The sequence below is a fragment of the Aspergillus eucalypticola genome, assembly GCF_003184535.1.
Source record: "Aspergillus eucalypticola CBS 122712 chromosome Unknown BO83scaffold_8, whole genome shotgun sequence".
NCBI lineage: Eukaryota > Fungi > Ascomycota > Eurotiomycetes > Eurotiales > Aspergillaceae > Aspergillus > Aspergillus eucalypticola.
In genome coordinates this window covers 652017-668443 of record NW_020290282.1, presented here as the reverse complement: position 1 = coordinate 668443, position 16427 = coordinate 652017, and the positions used below count along the sequence as shown (strand labels likewise).

Below are 16427 nucleotides of genomic sequence, written 5' to 3'. Positions count from 1 at the left end.
GGGTAGGATCGGCACCATTCTGCCCCCAGGACATGGCAGACTATTGCGATACGATAGATACCCCCACAGGGGCAGTGAATCTGTGGGCTACCACCCGAGACCTTGATATAAATGATCTTCTTGAGCTGGGATATATCACACAAGAATGTTATGATGATTATGGGGATGGCTGTTGGGATGATGGTTGGAAGACTCTTTGGTGCGAGGGGGCGTGGCCTCAGTGTAGTGGATAAAGGGCCCTAAAAAGCTTTTGCTTGATGGTAGGTCAATTGAGTACTAGTTTTTATTTTCCACTTTTCTCAATTACTTTCCGCCCTTCTGAAATTTATTTCTGTTACTGGTGGTAACGATCAGATAGGGCTATGTGGATGGGGTTTTTTTCTGTGCATCTTAGGTCAATTGCGGAGCTTCCAGGCCCCAGGTTACTTGATCAACGGAGATGGTTTGTTGGGACTCGTATATTTTCATCTATCCATCCAATATGTACACAAAACTTCAGAATGTGGCACGCAATTTCAGCGAGAAATAAGGAGATATGAGGTGAGACAGGAAAAAGGTAGAAGAAGTGAAAGCAAAATAGCATCTAGATTCATGTCTTTCCTCGTAATCCGGGTACATGTCGCTAGGTATGTATGGTTAGAGGCTAAGGGAAGCAGCATAAGATTAAGGGTAGATGTGCTAATGAGCTCATCCGATTGGGATGGACACCAACACCGCTCATGGAAGATGTATCTCGCATCAGATAGTTAAATAGCGGAAGGGTGAAAGCGTAGTATGAGTGGCAGATGGGGTATGGCAGCTTGAATAATCGAGGCGAACAGAAAAGAGGGGTATCTATTAAGAGCTGCTGCTGACCATTGTGAGCATCACCATTGATGTCTTTTTCTAGCTAGTAGCTTGCATGTTCAGTCTTTGCAGTAAAACGTATCCTGTCGCGGAGTCTGCGAGCTGCAGGTGCGGAAGTGGATACATCGATCGTGCAGGTCCCTGATATTGTTTCATCCGAGAACGCAAGCACCTTTAAGCGAACTTCCGGTGGATGATCTCGGGGTCTTCGTGCCATTCGTCTGCGCTCACCCACATCTGTTGAAGGAGTTAGATGTACGGTTCATAGTTTAGGGTGATGAGGTGGAAACCTACCTTCCGGAAGGTGCTCAAGCCAGCAAGAATACCACCTCCGATCCATGTCGTGTACTTCCGTTCTGCGGGGGCAGAGATTCTGATCTTCATATCCTCCACAGCCAGACGCTTGATCTCGCGCATCAAACGGTCCGGGAAATTCTTGCACAGCGTTGATCCACCAGACAGGACGATGTTGAGGTAGAGAGATTTCCGCAAATCGAGATCCGTCCGGGTAATGGCGTCCTGCACGATTTGATGTACACCAGGGTATTCCAAACCAATAAGTTCCGGATCGAAGAGAATTTCAGGGGCGCGGTAGCGTTCTTGTCCGATCTAGTTCGCCATTAGCAAGCCCCTCCAACCCGATCAGCATAACGTCAGGGAAAGTACCTTGATCTTATGCCCATCAGGCAGCGCATAGTCAACAGATTTCGTCTCCGACTTGTGATAGCTATTCATCCAGTCTTTCTCCTCCCGCTTCGGATCCAGCGAAACGTAGCACACCTTCTCCTTGATCATGCGGACGACCTCCTTCTCCGCACTGGTATGCAGCACATGTCCATTCTTTCGTAACAGTAGTTGCAACTGTTCCGTCACATCCCGACCCGCCACATCAATCCGCCGTATACTGTTCGGGATCGCGAAACCTTCAAACACCGGTACCGCATGGGACACACCATCCCCTGAATCGAGGACCACACCTGTTGTCCGACCAGACGCGTACAATGACAGCACAGCTTGAATTGAAGTGTACAGCGCCGGAACGTTAAAGGTCTCGAACATGATTTGGGCGGCAGCGTCGCGGTTCTTGCGTGGGTTGAGCGGTGGCTCCGTCAGGAGCACGGGGTGTTCCTCCGGCAGCGTTTTCAGCTCGTTCTCGTACACGTAGTGCCAGATTTTCTCCATATCGTCCCAGTCTGTTACGATTCCATGTTCCAGAGGGTAGCGAATCTTGAGCAAGCCGCGCAGTTCTTGAGCTCGTTGTCCGATAAAGACATCGCCTTCGAGACCGCCGGCCATCACCCGCGGATGTTTGGGCCGGCCCACGAACGAGGGGAAGTAGCAGGAGGGGATCTCCTCACCGGCAAAGCCGGCGCGGATGGTGCCACTGCCATTGTCGATGACGATCGGAGCGTTGTGGAGGGTGGCTTCTGCCATTGCGTGGAGAGAATGTTGGGGATTGGGGATCGGGGAAGAGAGAGGAGAGATCGAAGGGCGCGGGTGTTTTGTTGTCGTCAAAAGGCACGGAGAGGCCCCGCGGCCTGGTCGGTTGCTGGGCGAGGACGCGGAACTCGAACGATGTCGCAGGACTTCTGCCGGTAGAGTGCTTGAGCTCGATTGCTCTTCTGCGAGGTCACGAAGTAGAGCAAACCAGGCCGGAGGGAAGGATAGCTGCGGGTTGTTCTGCGCGTATGTTTTTGGGGTCGAGGAATGGAAAGCACAGACCAGCACCGCTCCAAACTCTCGGAAATCCCAACTATAAACTCTATCTACAACCCAACACAGTAGGATAGAATGCATTACGATCATCATGCTTTGCTCGCCATATGATCAATTTATAAAGACATAAATATGCTTGATTCCTTCAATCGTCCCAACCGGATTGGCTACTCCTACAGATACATTCCCAATAACCTATATCTAAGCGTTGTTAAGCCACCATTTAGCGGATTGTCCAAGACACTGATGAGTCCAGTCGTAAGTAGAACCGTCCAGTCTACCTTCCATGGCTGTTTGGTCTCGAGACTCCTCATTGCTCAAGGCTCATGGCCAGCTACCCGATGACGTCCATAGTCATGATAATTATAATCGTACCACATAGTGGCGGTGTCATCCCAAACAACTTACAGATGTATCGCTTTCAATGCGCCCGGCAGAGTGGATTCGACCGGTGCTAGTGATAAAGACCCAAAGGCGGCTTCAATCTAAGAAGCCCAGTTCGTCAGACATCACGCTCTCCAGCGTTGGCTGGCGCCGCTGGCTTACTCCACACACAGGCGGCCAAGCCAGCATCTGAGCTCGCAGCTTTTCTGCACGAGCGAGTGCGCTCGAAATTTCCCTGGAAAAGGAGTGAGTTCGTCTATGTCACCCGGTCCTAAGCACCGAAAGAGCAGCGTACCAGTAGTTGCTGGCGACAACATATCCCTGCTTCTGCAGTTCCTGTGCCAGTTCTTCCTGGTGATTATCCTTCAGGGTTGGGTTCGGTACAACAACAAGCGGTACACCAAGCCGTAATGCTCCAAGAATACTTCCCGATCCTGGACCCAAACCATGTCAGCCACCTCAATCAGGTATTGGAGAAACTGTAGACATGGGCATTACCAGCGTGGCTGATGATTAGACCCCCGAGTCGACCCTCAGACGGATCAGCTCGAGCCAAACCCATCTCCTCGTCTAAGCCAGCCTGATTGAAGTCAAATCCGGCGATTTCAAGTCCATGTCGGCTTTCACTATCGGGAGGGCATCTGTTCTGGAACTCATCCCAAAGAGCCTGGCCGTCCTTGCCATATTGCACAAGTAGGTGGGTAAACCCTAATTTCTGTAATGCCAGCAGACACTGATCTGACAGTACTGACTGTAGAAGAAGACGAAAAGAAGCTGTAGCACCCACAGTGACGAAGCAGACCTTTGTAGTGGCATTTGGTTGGAGAGGAGACGGCATGATGGTTAGTTAGTGGGCGGGTGATATCCCGCACGGAACAAGACTCAAACGTGGCCAATTTTGCCAACCATATCAGCCTCTAGGGAATGTAGTCAGTGCCGTAGCATTCATAGACTGGCATCCAACATGCCAGACTCTAGATGAAGTTGGCGCGGAAAGACGCAAAGGCAAGTATGAAGTTGCAGTTGAGGTAAGTAGTTCCAGCCAATTGTTCGGCGGTGAAAGTCACTGCCTTCCCGAAACGGTTTAGTGGCACGCGGCGATGGAAGGAAATGAAAAACATCCGCCGAACTTCCTCCACTGCGCCTCTCATTCCCAATATCCCCAGACTTTCCCCTCCCCCAATGGCCTCAGTAGCTCGGTCGCTGGGCCGCTCGGCCTTCTTCCTGGCCCGGAGAGGGCCTATCATCACCCCCTTCCGCCAATTCTCCGCGACGCCCATTTCCCTCGTCTCAGAAGATCCGCCCGTCCCTGAGGAGCCCAAGCGCCCTCGTCCGCAGGACCTGCCCCCGGCACCCGAATACTCGCCTGATTTCCTCTCGAAAGAGGAGCGGGAGCAATATGACTTGATGTCTCCGGAAGAGCGAAAGGCATTCGACGAAGCGAACCGTGCTCTTGTCTCCGAATACAACGACCCCCAGGCCCGTGCCGCCATGTTCGCCGAGCTCGACAAGGAAGTCTTCCAGATCGAAAGAGAAACACATATGCGTTTCGAGGCCCCGAGAGCCCGATCGAATGGGTTCTGGGCGGAAGACGAACCGGATGATCTGGCTCTCGTTGAGGACGGCGATGAGGATTTCAACGATGACGAAATGACGAGCATGGCCTACGCACAACTCGAACAGCATCGTGAAATCAGAGAATACGCTCGAATCGCCGCTTGGGATATGCCATTGCTGAGCGGTATGCAGCCACACCTACACCCAGACCCCACATAGTTACCCCCCTCATGTCACAATCCCTTTGCTAATAACCCGCAATAGAGCTCGCCAAACCCTTCACCCTCCCTCCCGAATCTCACATCCTCCGCTTCCGTTATACAACATACATGGGCGAGCAGCACCCCGCCGAACCCAAGGTCGTTGTGGAGCTGTCCTCCAAAGATCTGACCCCCAAATATCTCACCGAAGCGCAGCGCCAGACCTTCCTCAAACTCGTCGGTGTCCGCTACAACCCCCAAACCGATATTGTGCGCATGTCCTGCGAGAAATTCCCGCTCCGCGCCCAAAACAAGCGTTACCTTGGTGATACCATCAAGTCATTGATCAAGGAAGCGAAGGAGGGCGACTCGTTCGCCGACGTCCCTCTCGATCTGCGTCACCACAAGCCCAAGGTTACGCACCGCTTCCCCGAGTCTTGGGTTATGACACCCGAGCGCAAGAAGCAGCTGGAGGCCACTCGTGCTGAGAGACAGCGTCAGGAGCAGGAGCGGGTGGACGGCAACAAGATCGTTCTGCAGGCGGCGCGGACCCTGCCGGCTTTGAACCCTGCGTTGAACGCAAAGGCCACGGAAGAGCGGGAGAAGGTTGCGGTGAAGGTCAATGCAAAGGCTCAGAGGAAGAGGGTTCGGTGAGCTGAGCATTGAGCTGTGATGAGTTCTGGAGGAATTCTAAGGAAACAAACACCACGCCTCACTACCACCATGATCGTTATTCATTTACGAGAAACGGAGGGAGTATGTCCATGTGGTAACCTGATGTGTCTGTTTTCGAGGGTATACTGTAGTATTTTCTTTGACCTGTGTAAGCTCAAACAAAACAGGGCGGCGCATATTTCGCAAGGTTGTATTAGACACTTTTATCTTATGCCAATGTATTATATCTCATTCATCGTTAACTAGCACTTTCCTCTACTTATTACAACTGCATGAATCCTGATACTGTCTGATTGGACCTAATAGCATTGGGAAATGATACACTACGCCGCAAAGGCTCTGTTGATTTTACATTCCATATATTATGAGGTTTTGATATGTTCCTGGTACTATCGACATGATATGTGCTATAATATCCAGCATACCAAACCGTTCCAACAAAGGAAAAGAAAACTAGAGGAACAGAGCAAGCAAAGGTAGTAAAAACACACGGAAAAGAAGAGAAGACAACAGAAATCGGAACTCATAATTAGCACATGTAAACGAATCAAAGGACAGAAGACAAAACACACCACCGAGAACCCTTCAGCACAGGACGTCGAATATGAAAGTTTGACAATCCCCCGCGCCTTGCGCCGGTTGTATGTATCCTGACGACCACTCATTCCCTTTCCAACCTAGATCATGAACGAAAGGACAGACATCTGGTCTAGGGCACAGATGAGAACCAGAGAGAACTAAATGCCGATGGCAATAATATAATGACCTGGCATCCTTGAGCCATCCACACCCGCCGGACTTATCAACCCTGTAAGTATATTTAGTTCGACTAGTACTCGCCGTGTCGTGTATCATATCATGAAGGATCGAGACCCTGTATAGTTACGTCTCATATTTAATTAGAATTGTCTCGAGCAGTGCAGGACTACTCAAGCAGCGGGATTCGTTGGACGGCCGGGCTTTAATCATCGTCCTTGGTGCCCAGGCCTAACAGATCAACTTCGAAGGACCCGTCACACGATTTACCGTACCCTCTCTTGGTACCGATAGCGCCGAAGGTCGCTTTGTGTTCTTTTTTATCTTTGTGTCGGTCGCGGACAAGATCGGGACTCGAGTCCGATGATGCAGTGCCGGACTGGGTTAAAGGGGAGGCACCGCGAGTAGCCGGCTCGGACGCGCTATCTAGGGCAGACCGGATGTTCGGGCTTGGGTGGTCAACCTTGGAAATGGGAGATGCAACGCTCGGCGGAGCAGTGCCATAGCCTCTACAATCCCCGCTGAATGCATCTACTTCGCTTGCTTCAGGTTCGGACTCCTGCTTCAGGACAGCAGGCCGAGGCTGATACAACCGGCGGGATTTTTGTGCCTTCTTGGAACGAGGCTTATAGGGAGAACCACCGGCCAGCAGGTACTCCGAGCTCCCGGACATTGGAGTCGGCATTAGAGATTGTATACTGCGGACGAAGTCCTCACGCTCGCTGTTGACACTCGCAAAGGCGGCGGTGCCATTTGCGTTGGCCAGCGCGCGCATCTTCCCGGGCGCAGATTCCACGGATGTGTAGCTGGGGTACTCTGGAAGAGGGTCAAAGGATAAAAGATCCATTTTCGAAGAATTTTTTGCTCCGTGTCTCTGGGGCATTTGAGCCCTGGACGGTCCTGCGGCGGCATAGACAGGCCGCGACGATCCAGGAAGTGCAGCTGGTGAGTGCTGAATAGCATAATGAGTCTTCTGCTGAGAGTCCCTCTCAAAATCAGAAATGTCCGAGATGATGTTTGCCCCGAGGCGAGATGGGTTGTGGACCGCCCCGAAACCCCCATTGTCCGTCAGTGGCAGAGCATGACCGATTTGATGACGAGGATGAACATGTCCATTCGGTATCAGGCTGGGAATGCCATACTTCTCACGATACCAGCGAGGGATGTCACGGAGGCCAAGCTTCTCGAGCATCGCCGGGTCGCCAGGCATCTCATGTTTAAAAAGGCAGCCTATAGTCATATTAGTGGTCATACTACACAACCAGACGACTGAAATACTAGCCTTGTTGTGAATAGTCACACTCGCCATGGCGAATCCAGTACGAACAGTATTCTTTCTTGGTATTGTAGTGAGGTCCCTGGTTGAGGGTTAGTCACACGCATTTTCCTTTTCAAAATCGTTGTAATGCTATATGTTAGGACTTACTTGTCTAGAACCCACACTGCCAGCAATACTACCACCATTATTAGGCACCAACCAACCGTTACTGGACGAACTGGGCGTAAACATGCCGCGAGAAAGACCATGCTGTATCAGCGTTGTAATAGCCCGACGCTCGTTGGTCGGAAGACACTCATCGGAAAGGACTCTCATCAACGCGGCCTGTAAATCAGAGTCACGGGTGCGGTGTCCGGTCGAACTCGTGGACGTCTCTCGAGTGGAAGCGGGGCCAACTCCTTCGACAACATAAGACTGGGGCCTCATCTGTACAATCCCAAGGCTCGTCATTCCTTGGGTTTCACTGGCTGCTAGCACACGGGGAGCTCCACGAATCGAGATATGCGAGGGGAGCTCATCCACGGCGATAAGGGGAGTGAAGGTGCCATTAGGACGAGTACAGAAGTACTGGGGATGAATCGTGGAGGACATCATGACTTGGCAGCATAAAACTGCAACCAGATGTTTGGATGATGTCTCGTAAAGAGATGAAGAGTCGGGAATGATAGATCCTAGATTCAAGTGTAGTGGTAAGCGGCTTGCGGGAGGAAAGAGATGAGAAGGGAGCCGGAAGTGCTCAAGAAGAAGCCAAGGGAATCAAGAGGTAGGAGGAGAAAAAAGAATGGCGGTAGGCGAGTGCGCGTTTCAAAGCGCGTGGTGAATGGCTTGGGTGTATGAGCGAGAGAAATGTCACTACCATTCACTGAAGCCGGCAGTGGGAATTGGATAACAGTACTGACACGGAAAATTTGGAATCACTAAAACGAATTCAAGCAGAGGAACTAAAATATAGATGAATGCATAATATAAGATAAGAAAGCTTATACGGACAATGCCATTAAAGGTAAGATAGAAGGGATGGCGACAGGTGCAGATACAAGGTTTTATTCGGGAGTCACCGTAAACATCCACAGTTAGGGAAAGGAAGGTTCCGCTAAATTGCGGAGCAGACATCCAAGAGGGTGTAAAGGCAGCAGGAGAGTAACGTGAAAGAGCCTCCAAAGCGCTTTAACAGCAGGCTCCGACTTGGGTCCCGTTGTGGCTCAATTCCGCCAGTGTTTGTCCGATGATGTTGGTCAGTACAACATCCGGCTCGGATGGCTGCAGCCCTCCCACTCTGGCACACACGCTGTTCTGGCCTGTCTTGTCGGTTTCGTTGGGGACACAATGCCCCATCCTTGAAAACTGGAGCCCTTTGACAGTCATCAAATTTTTTACCTTTCCTGCCATGATCTCCCTGTATCCCGTGGACCCCCTTGTTCCCCTATGATGGTTGTGGTTGTCAAAGGCGGGAAGCTGCCAACACCCATGTTTGTAATGTACATGGTTTGGCCACTTTGTATGGTGATTCCGAGAGGCATCATACTGTGGGAAGCTCCAATTCTCTATCTGAATCATTCTGGTGGCATATTCCCATTCTTTGAGACATTGAGTGCCGATAAAACGTGGCGATACAAACGGCTATATCAGCCATTGGTGTTGGTGACATAGCGACACCAACTGCCCAGTAGATCAGCAGTAAACGGCTTCCTGTGATTAGTCAAATAGAGATAGCGCTTGAGACACAATGCGGATATAATCTACACTTACAGCCCTATCAGCGATGGTGCGGCCTTTTTCACCAAGGCCATTGTGCGACTCGAGAAATGTTGGCATCTTCTGGAAGAAATTAAGCTATCCCACAAGCTTTGAGCGGGGGCTCCGGATACAACCATTCGTCAGGTGAACGAGGGGATCTGATCTGCTTTAAGTGTATATCGGCCAGGGGTCCAGTGAGGAATGCGATGACAGCTGCAAGGAGGAAAATTGACAGCGGCAGAAACCGAAAAGCCACAAAAACATGTGACCATTTCGATTTACAGCCTCAAAGGGAAAGTGCCTCAGGGTTCATGTCGGAAACTTCCAGTCATGCCAATGATATGATTGGGTATGATGTCTATGTATGTATGTACATGCATCCATAGCGATGCAAGATTGCAGCCCGTACGCCCAATAACCCCGAAGGATCCCCATATATGCTTTTGATCCATGCACCATCAACTCCTCGCCATCTTAATACTATCTATGGTTCATGTCCCGAATATCCATAAGGATTGCGAAATGGCTGAGGGGGGCCCCATGCTGGTTGCTGGTGGGTCGACTGCCATGTGCCATCGTTTGAGGTGAGATCGATGATGGAGGGATTGGTCGCGCCAACGGCACTAGGTGCCTCATGTGTGGCTTGTGTGGTATGTTGTGCGGTAAGATCGATCATCGGGGAGTTCGTCGTCACAGCGGCACTGATAATCGAATCGGTGGTGGGTATGCCAGGGTTTGTGAGACTCGATGCAGCCTTACTGGCTTGCTTTTTCTTACGCTGTGCAAGGTCCCCACGGACCCCATTCAAGTACTTTCTAGCTAGTTGGACAAGTTCACGGTCCTCAGTACTTTGCTTCAGAGCGGCAAGCATTCTGGCAACTTGAGTATCTGACCGTAAATGCGGACATGTACGCGAATACCCATAATGGGCAAGCCCGCACAGAGGACAGTGTTCGACGCCGGCCATCTTCAGGCGGCAATGTCCAACTACGTGGACCCGGTTGCACGCTATACAGGGTGGCCCCGGAAGGAGGACGGGGTCTACATTGCCATCTAATGGGGGCGGTAGATCCTGTTGGGTAACGCGTTGGAAAGCACGCACTGTGGCTTCTGTTAGTTGCCAGAAGAGCTTACTCGATGCAAGGGCGCTCTCACCTTTGGAAGTTTTAGCGACCTGGTCCATGTCGTCGGAATCCAGCTCGGGCGCAAAATCGGATCCTGATTCCATTGCGTCGTCCGCTCTGAACTCCCTGTCACTTTCCACCTCCTCACGAGCATGGCGGTCTTTGTTAGGCGACAGCTCCATTAAAGCATCGTTCGCATAATCCACAGCAGTCCGTTTGCGTTTCCCACGACCAAGGGTTTCAGCCTTTCGTCTGGCTTCCTCGGCAGCTGCCTGCTCTCGCTCCCACAGGATCTTTTCCCAAACATCTGCACTTGGCGCAGGCTCTTCCTCCACGTTCTGCAGTTGATCCTCGAGATTCTGGTTATCGTTCGCCCAAACCCGAGCAAAACTGAACTGGTTACCCTGATTGCTGTCATCGGGTGTGCTAGCTTGCTCGGCTTGACTGCGGTCAAGAAGTTTGTCAACCGATTCCGAATCATAGCGGACGTCGCCAGAGTCATCGTCATCAAACAAGGCCTGAGCACCGTGCCGCAGAATGTTCTCCAGGTCTCGTCCATCGTCCTCCTCCGAGACCATGCGATCAATGAGGACATGGTCAAGAACCATTTTCTTCTTGCCAATCTGCATGATCTTCTCTTCGGCACTTGCCCGGGTCATGAGCTGAAAGACGAGGACCTTGTTCTTTTGTCCTATGCGATGAGCACGGGACAATGCTTGCATATCCTGATGTGGGTTGAAATCGGGATCCATAATAACTACGGTATCAGCGGTAGCTAGGTTAATTCCAACGCCACCAGATCGAGTTGATAGGAGGAATGCAAAGTACGGTGAGTCTTCGGCATTGTATGCATCGATAGTCTTTTGTTTCTCGAGCGATGACATTCTCCCATCGAGGCGGAGATACATTAAGCCGACACCTTCCAGAAAATCTTCAATGATGTCCAGATTCTCAAGGAATTGACTGAAAATCAGAACCCTGTGGCCGCGGTTCTTGAGTTTTGGCAGCATTAGTTCTAATAGCTGGAACTTGGCAGCTGCATCTACCAAATGTCGATGCGAAACAGCAGCGTTGCTCGTTTTCTCTTCGATGGCCCTGCTGTAAACAAACGGATGACATAGGCATTTCCGCAATTGCATCAAAATATTGTTGAGATTATGCTTTTCCGTCTGTTTCAAGGCACGGGTGCCTTCTTTCCTCTGGAAGATTGCCTTGATAAGCTGAGGGTTCTTAGCCAATATGGATTTGTACAGTTTCTTCTGCACCATAGTCATCGAAACAGGGACGATAATCTGTGCCACTGGGGGGAGAAAACTGAGAACCTGGGCTTTTGTCCGTCGCAAGAAGAACGGACGGATCATGTTATGTAGTTCAAGTATGTTCTCCTTTGATAAATCCTTATACTCGTTTTCAAGGTCATCTGCCCTCTTAGATGGATCACAGAATTGCAACAAATTAAAAAGCTCTCTTATGTTATTCTGGAGGGGAGTGCCCGTCAAAAGAATCTTAAAAGGAAACTTGATTCGTGACAATGCATCGTACAGTTGACTTTTGTCGTTCTTTAGCCGTTGTCCCTCGTCCACGATGAGGCCAGCCCAAGGTACTTTCGATAGCAGTCTTCGGGATGCGTCGTCGACCAGGGTTTCGTACGAAGCTACGACGACGTGGCACCGAAGGCTTGTATCGTCATCAGCGAACATTTCATAGTCTTGTGCTAACTTCCGAGAGAATGCCGATCCATAGTATGTGACTACCCGCAGTGAGGGAACCCATGTTTTGATTTCCTTCCGCCAATTCGGGCACGTCGAATTTGGCACAATAATCAGGAAAGGCCAGCATTTATGATATTGAACAAGGGTTGCAATTAGGCCGATGACCTGAATGGTCTTACCGAGACCCATTTCATCAGCCAAGATAGCGTTTTGCTGTTTGTACCACATGTAGTAGAGCCAGTCAAGTCCGTCCTTCTGATAGTCCATGATCTGTCCGCCTGTCATTGTCTCTGGCTGCCCACTTTTGACAACATTGGAGCTGAAGTTTTGCTTCCGGACGTGAGCAATACGCCGTCTGAGGTTGTCTTGGTTGGGTATGTGAGTATACTCCATTTTGACCCAGTCTTCGTATGCAGCTCGGAAACTCTCCCATCTCTCAGGGTTGCTGCTGCGCTCGGGAGGCGTGTCCCAGGTGACCTCCTCATACGGTAAACCTTTAAATTTGACGTACATTTCTACCACTTCATCCATACGTGCAACGTCTTCTTCGAAGGTACGTTTGCGGCCTGTGTCAGGCGAGGTGCCGGAGAATCTTACATCAAAGACAATGTCCACGAGCAAGAAGTCCTCAGGAATTGCTTCCTCGGCGGTCATACAGGGTTCGAGGCTTTTATCTGACCTCATAAAGGCACGTCGCATGTGATGATTCACAAAGCCCCAAACCCAGCTGCCCGGCATCCAGGTGGTATGGTTGTAGGATTTATTCTTCCACTTGATAAGATACTCCCTATCTGCTCCCTTCGCGGCCTCTGACTTGTGGACCACAGGGCGCCATGCGACTATCGCGCCAACCTCTCCAGGTACTGATGCACAACTCTCACATTGCCATGTCATGTGCGTTATTTCGGATAAGTGTTCGAAGTGGAAGCCTCTGCGGCAGGTGGTGCAGCGGAAGAGCAGGTTCTCGACGTCGTTGACCCGGGACATGTCAAAGGGCGTTATAGGATCTTTACCATCATTCTGCTGCCGGAGTTGTTGCTCCTGCTTAGGTGTCAGACGCTCCCGGATCGGTTTAGACATATTCCCTCTGATATTGCAAATTGAACAGCGGCCTTGATGTGGGTTGGAGGGGTCCTTGGCATGAGAAATGCCCAGACAGCGCCGGCACTGGAGAACAAATAAATCTTCAGCTACTTTTGTGACAAGATGTTCTCGCGCAGAGCGTGGACCGAGACACCCTTGGTGGTAGGCGCTCGTACATCCTTGACAAAAAACCAAAGGCCCTTTCGCGTAGTCATCGCCAATGACATGGCAGACTTCGCATACATTCCTATGGCGTTGGCGAAATGTATCATGCTCTGGGACTTTGCGAAAGAACTCCTTAGCCCCAAAGAACTTCTGCATCCGAGGAGCATCCTCAGCATCTGAGATGTCATCTTCATTCCTCTCGCGCAAGCTTTTCTTCTTTGACTTCCGCGTCCTAGTAGAATGCCGTGTGCCTTTGGGTGCACTATAATCGCTTTCATCGGAAAGCGAGACGACCGAGCGCGTATGCTTTTCGCGGCGTCGCAAGACTCGACGCTTCTTAAAGGTAGCCTCTGAAGAAGCAATTATGTCCTCGCTTGAAGGCGACCTCTTCCTTCTCGTGCGGCGGGCTCCTTCATCACTGCTGATGGCCTCAAAGAATGCTGTGAAACCAGATCGTTGACCACGAGTAGTGCGCCGGGAACGCCTCATATCGGGTATATCTGACTCAGAAGAGGGAGACTGTTCTTCGGAAGGAACAGCTGAAGCTGACCGAGAGGAGATGTAGTGATCTGGTCCGTAGTTGAGGAAGTTGGAGAGAGACTCGGGACCGTTCTGGAGGGACTGAAGTTGCGCGAAGGACATCTAAGACAGAAGTCGAATGTCAGTGATTTGACAGAGAAGTGGAAGTCAAAAGAAGCCCATGCAATACCTACGGTTTCAGTTTCACCACTCTGCAGCTTCACCTGGTAGCTCAGTCCAGCATCTGCCTCGGATGTTTCACTAATGACATAGCGGACGTCAAAATGTCCGGGAAGAAACTCGTACTGCGACAGATCACTGGTTGATGTGACTGGAATTTCAACCGTGACAGAAGACTCAAATATTGATTGCGGCTCAAGCTCTTCCTCGCGACTCACTGTGGGATTGTTGAACTTGGCGAAGAGCTCCTTGACCATATCTCCATCGTTGTCTGCATTATCCGGCCCCTCGCCGCTACCGAGCGTTTGTAAAAGGAGATCCATGATGAGGGGAGACTATTAGAACAACAAGATACTCAACAACAAACGCTATTACAAAGCAAGTGACCATATAGAACGACTGTCAAATGAGCAATATGCGCGTCAACATAATTGCAGTTGGACCCCCAATTCCCAAGCGGGTGATAATGAGATTCCAGACCCGCGCGTTTCCCCGACAAACGCGAAATTCCGCGGCGGAGCAATATTGATGCGCTTATCTTATCGGGCGGTGAGCAGGAAAAACCCACCTCCAAAAGGCGGAGATCGTCGTTGCAGGACTCTCCGCCTAGCATACATTTCCCGACGCCAGAAGAAGTCTTACCATCTTCAAGCTCATCGTTCGAGAGTGGATGGAAAGAGAGGGTTTCTAATCTCCCGTCACAGCTCTCTGGACTACGATGTCTCTCCAATCGTCTCTCACCTCTCTTCGAGCTTACCTTCGACCCTCAATAGCACCGTCAGCTCATTTGCGCCCCGTCAGACATGCATCACTGAACTCGGCCATTGGCCGGGGCATCCGCAGGTCACAATATGTCGATGATGTACCTCAACGACGCAATTCCGCCCGCGATGCTCGGGATGGTGAGCACAAAAGAAACATGGCCAAGCGTGACAAACGCCCAGAAGCGCGGGAGCACCGGTCTGGAACCGCATTCGACGAGGAAGAGTTCATTGAGAAAGGGACATTTCGCGCATTGCCTCGCGCATATCAAACAGAAAGAATTGTAACTAAAAGAGGGAAAGATGGAAAGAAGATCTATACGAAAGAGGAAGTGAGGCACCCTGATTATGTCGGCGACGATCAGGAAATCAGGAGTGGGCGTTTCCGCACATTATCCCAGGATTATCAGAGCAGGCCTCCCCCGCCTCGCCAACATCGTCCTACCGACAAATTTCCCGAAGAAGTCAAAAGTTTCGTCAAAATTCCCCTCTCAGTGCCTTATACCACGCCTGCATCGCAGTTTGTTTATGGAATTTCTGCATGCATGGCTGCATTACGTGGCAGCCGTCGCCGGCTATACAAACTCTACCTCTACCAATCAGAGGGCCAAGAATTAACTCCGGAGAAAATAGCTCTACGAAAACTGGCACTTTCGAAAAACGTGGCGGTAAAAATGGCTTTTGCGAGCTGGCGCCGATTACTCGACCAGATGAGTGATGGCCGACCTCACCAAGGCTGTATTCTTGAGGTATCCCCTTTGCCTCGGCTGCCAGTGCAATATTTCAGGCCCGTTCCATCTCCGGGGGCGGATCACTTCAGCCTAGAGCTGGGAGCGCAATCGCGAGAAGAAGCACAGGTAAATACTATGAACAACACGGTTGACATCAACAACACCTTTGGAAATAGGTATCCTGTTGTTGTACTACTCGACGGCATCGTCGATCCTGGGAATCTCGGCGCCATCATTCGCTCCGCCTACTACATGGGAGCTGACGCCATAGTTTTCGCGGGCCGAAATTCAGCAGAGATATCCCCAGTAGTTATCAAGGCATCTGCAGGAGCCGCAGAACATATGACATTTCTTCACGTGCGAAATGAAGTCGAATTCATTCGACAATCAAAAGAAAATGGGTGGCGGTTCTACGCCGCTGATGCGCCGGGCAAGGGATCTTCATCTGTATATATGGACCCTGCCGAGTTTGGGAATGAGGGCACTGTTGCCCAGGCACCGAGTGTCATTATGATGGGCAGTGAGGGCGCGGGGCTGAGCCCCCACATCCTTTCCCAGGCAAATGCTGTTGTTGGCATCCCTGGTGCTAAAATCAGCCCAGAGTTGGGCGTGGAGTCAGATCCGGCTAGAGTGGACAGTCTCAATGTCAGCGTTGCGGCTGCTTTGTTGATGAATATGTTCCTTCGGGTGCCGGTGTCATGGGCCAAGAAGGAGGATACTAGGGTCTGGTGAGGGAGCATCTGTACAGTAATATCAACGACATCATATGTACACATACGTCTGAATCGCATAGTATAAATTCATAGCATACTAATATACTGAGAGGCTTTTCTCAAACATGAAATCTCTCAAGACTACCATACAAACTAAGCAATCATGACCAGTCGAGGTATGAAGAGCTCCTTCTCTGCCTGTGCTTGAGCATTCAACCACAGAAGTCACCGAGCTGAGTAATATACTGGATGATCAAATTACGGTTTCGAGTGCACTATGTGATGGAAG

General features: G+C 50.7%; 7 protein-coding genes across 7 annotated transcripts; 2 read left to right on the top strand and 5 right to left on the bottom strand.

Moving 5' to 3' along the window:
* Positions 1-1020: 1020 nt before the first annotated feature.
* On the bottom strand, positions 1021-2280 carry BO83DRAFT_397583 (actin-related protein ArpA; the record flags this gene model as incomplete). Its single annotated transcript, XM_025533197.1, has 3 exons — positions 1021-1083; positions 1141-1455; positions 1513-2280. 3 exons carry the CDS (start codon positions 2278-2280, stop codon positions 1021-1023), a joined length of 1146 nt encoding a protein of 381 aa, XP_025389725.1.
* Positions 2281-2663: 383 nt separating this feature from the next.
* alg13 (N-acetylglucosaminyldiphosphodolichol N-acetylglucosaminyltransferase catalytic subunit ALG13) lies at positions 2664-3956 on the bottom strand. The gene is made up of 3 exons (XM_025530924.1): positions 3445-3956; positions 3242-3380; positions 2664-3181 (listed from the first exon to the last, which is right to left on the bottom strand). The coding sequence occupies exons 1-3, from the start codon at positions 3782-3784 to the stop codon at positions 3043-3045; spliced, it is 618 nt and encodes a 205-aa protein (XP_025389724.1). The 5' UTR covers positions 3785-3956; the 3' UTR covers positions 2664-3042.
* Positions 3957-4099: 143 nt separating this feature from the next.
* BO83DRAFT_377208 (mitochondrial 37S ribosomal protein mS35) lies at positions 4100-5620 on the top strand. Its single transcript, XM_025530923.1, has 2 exons — positions 4100-4687; positions 4768-5620. Exons 1-2 carry the CDS (start codon positions 4129-4131, stop codon positions 5355-5357), a joined length of 1149 nt encoding a protein of 382 aa, XP_025389723.1. The 5' UTR covers positions 4100-4128; the 3' UTR covers positions 5358-5620.
* A 74-nt stretch (positions 5621-5694) lies between these two features.
* Positions 5695-6191, bottom strand: BO83DRAFT_238279 (uncharacterized protein). The gene has a single exon (XM_025526946.1). The coding sequence runs from the start codon at positions 6041-6043 to the stop codon at positions 5786-5788; it is 258 nt and encodes an 85-aa protein (XP_025389722.1). The 5' UTR covers positions 6044-6191; the 3' UTR covers positions 5695-5785.
* Positions 6192-6339: 148 nt separating this feature from the next.
* BO83DRAFT_387388 (uncharacterized protein) lies at positions 6340-8004 on the bottom strand (the record flags this gene model as incomplete). Its single annotated transcript, XM_025532713.1, has 3 exons — positions 6340-7364; positions 7462-7492; positions 7561-8004. The coding sequence occupies 3 exons, from the start codon at positions 8002-8004 to the stop codon at positions 6340-6342; spliced, it is 1500 nt and encodes a 499-aa protein (XP_025389721.1).
* A 1630-nt stretch (positions 8005-9634) lies between these two features.
* On the bottom strand, positions 9635-14256 carry BO83DRAFT_387387 (putative chromatin remodeling complex subunit (Chd3); the record flags this gene model as incomplete). The annotated part of the gene is made up of 2 exons (XM_025532712.1): positions 9635-13876; positions 13948-14256. The coding sequence occupies 2 exons, from the start codon at positions 14254-14256 to the stop codon at positions 9635-9637; spliced, it is 4551 nt and encodes a 1516-aa protein (XP_025389720.1).
* A 295-nt stretch (positions 14257-14551) lies between these two features.
* BO83DRAFT_238269 (RNA methyltransferase) lies at positions 14552-16249 on the top strand. The gene has a single exon (XM_025526945.1). The coding sequence runs from the start codon at positions 14652-14654 to the stop codon at positions 16155-16157; it is 1506 nt and encodes a 501-aa protein (XP_025389719.1). The 5' UTR covers positions 14552-14651; the 3' UTR covers positions 16158-16249.
* Positions 16250-16427: the final 178 nt, after the last annotated feature.

What these genes read in the sequence shown, in the direction of transcription:
- BO83DRAFT_377208 (XM_025530923.1), top strand. Translation starts at nt 4,129, where the DNA reads ATGGCCTCAGTAGCTCGGTCGCTGGGCCGCTCGGCCTTCTTCCTGGCC. An exon ending in GGATATGCCATTGCTGAGCG is followed by an intron (nt 4,688 to 4,767) that starts GTATGCAGCCAC and finishes AACCCGCAATAG; the next exon opens with AGCTCGCCAAACCCTTCACC.
- BO83DRAFT_238269 (XM_025526945.1), top strand. Translation starts at nt 14,652, where the DNA reads ATGTCTCTCCAATCGTCTCTCACCTCTCTTCGAGCTTACCTTCGACCC.
- alg13 (XM_025530924.1), bottom strand. Translation starts at nt 3,784, where the DNA reads ATGCCGTCTCCTCTCCAACCAAATGCCACTACAAAGGTCTGCTTCGTC. An exon ending in TCTAATCATCAGCCACGCTG is followed by an intron (nt 3,381 to 3,444) that starts GTAATGCCCATG and finishes GTTTGGGTCCAG; the next exon opens with GATCGGGAAGTATTCTTGGA. An exon ending in GTTGTCGCCAGCAACTACTG is followed by an intron (nt 3,182 to 3,241) that starts GTACGCTGCTCT and finishes CTCCTTTTCCAG; the next exon opens with GGAAATTTCGAGCGCACTCG.
- BO83DRAFT_238279 (XM_025526946.1), bottom strand. Translation starts at nt 6,043, where the DNA reads ATGAGTGGTCGTCAGGATACATACAACCGGCGCAAGGCGCGGGGGATT.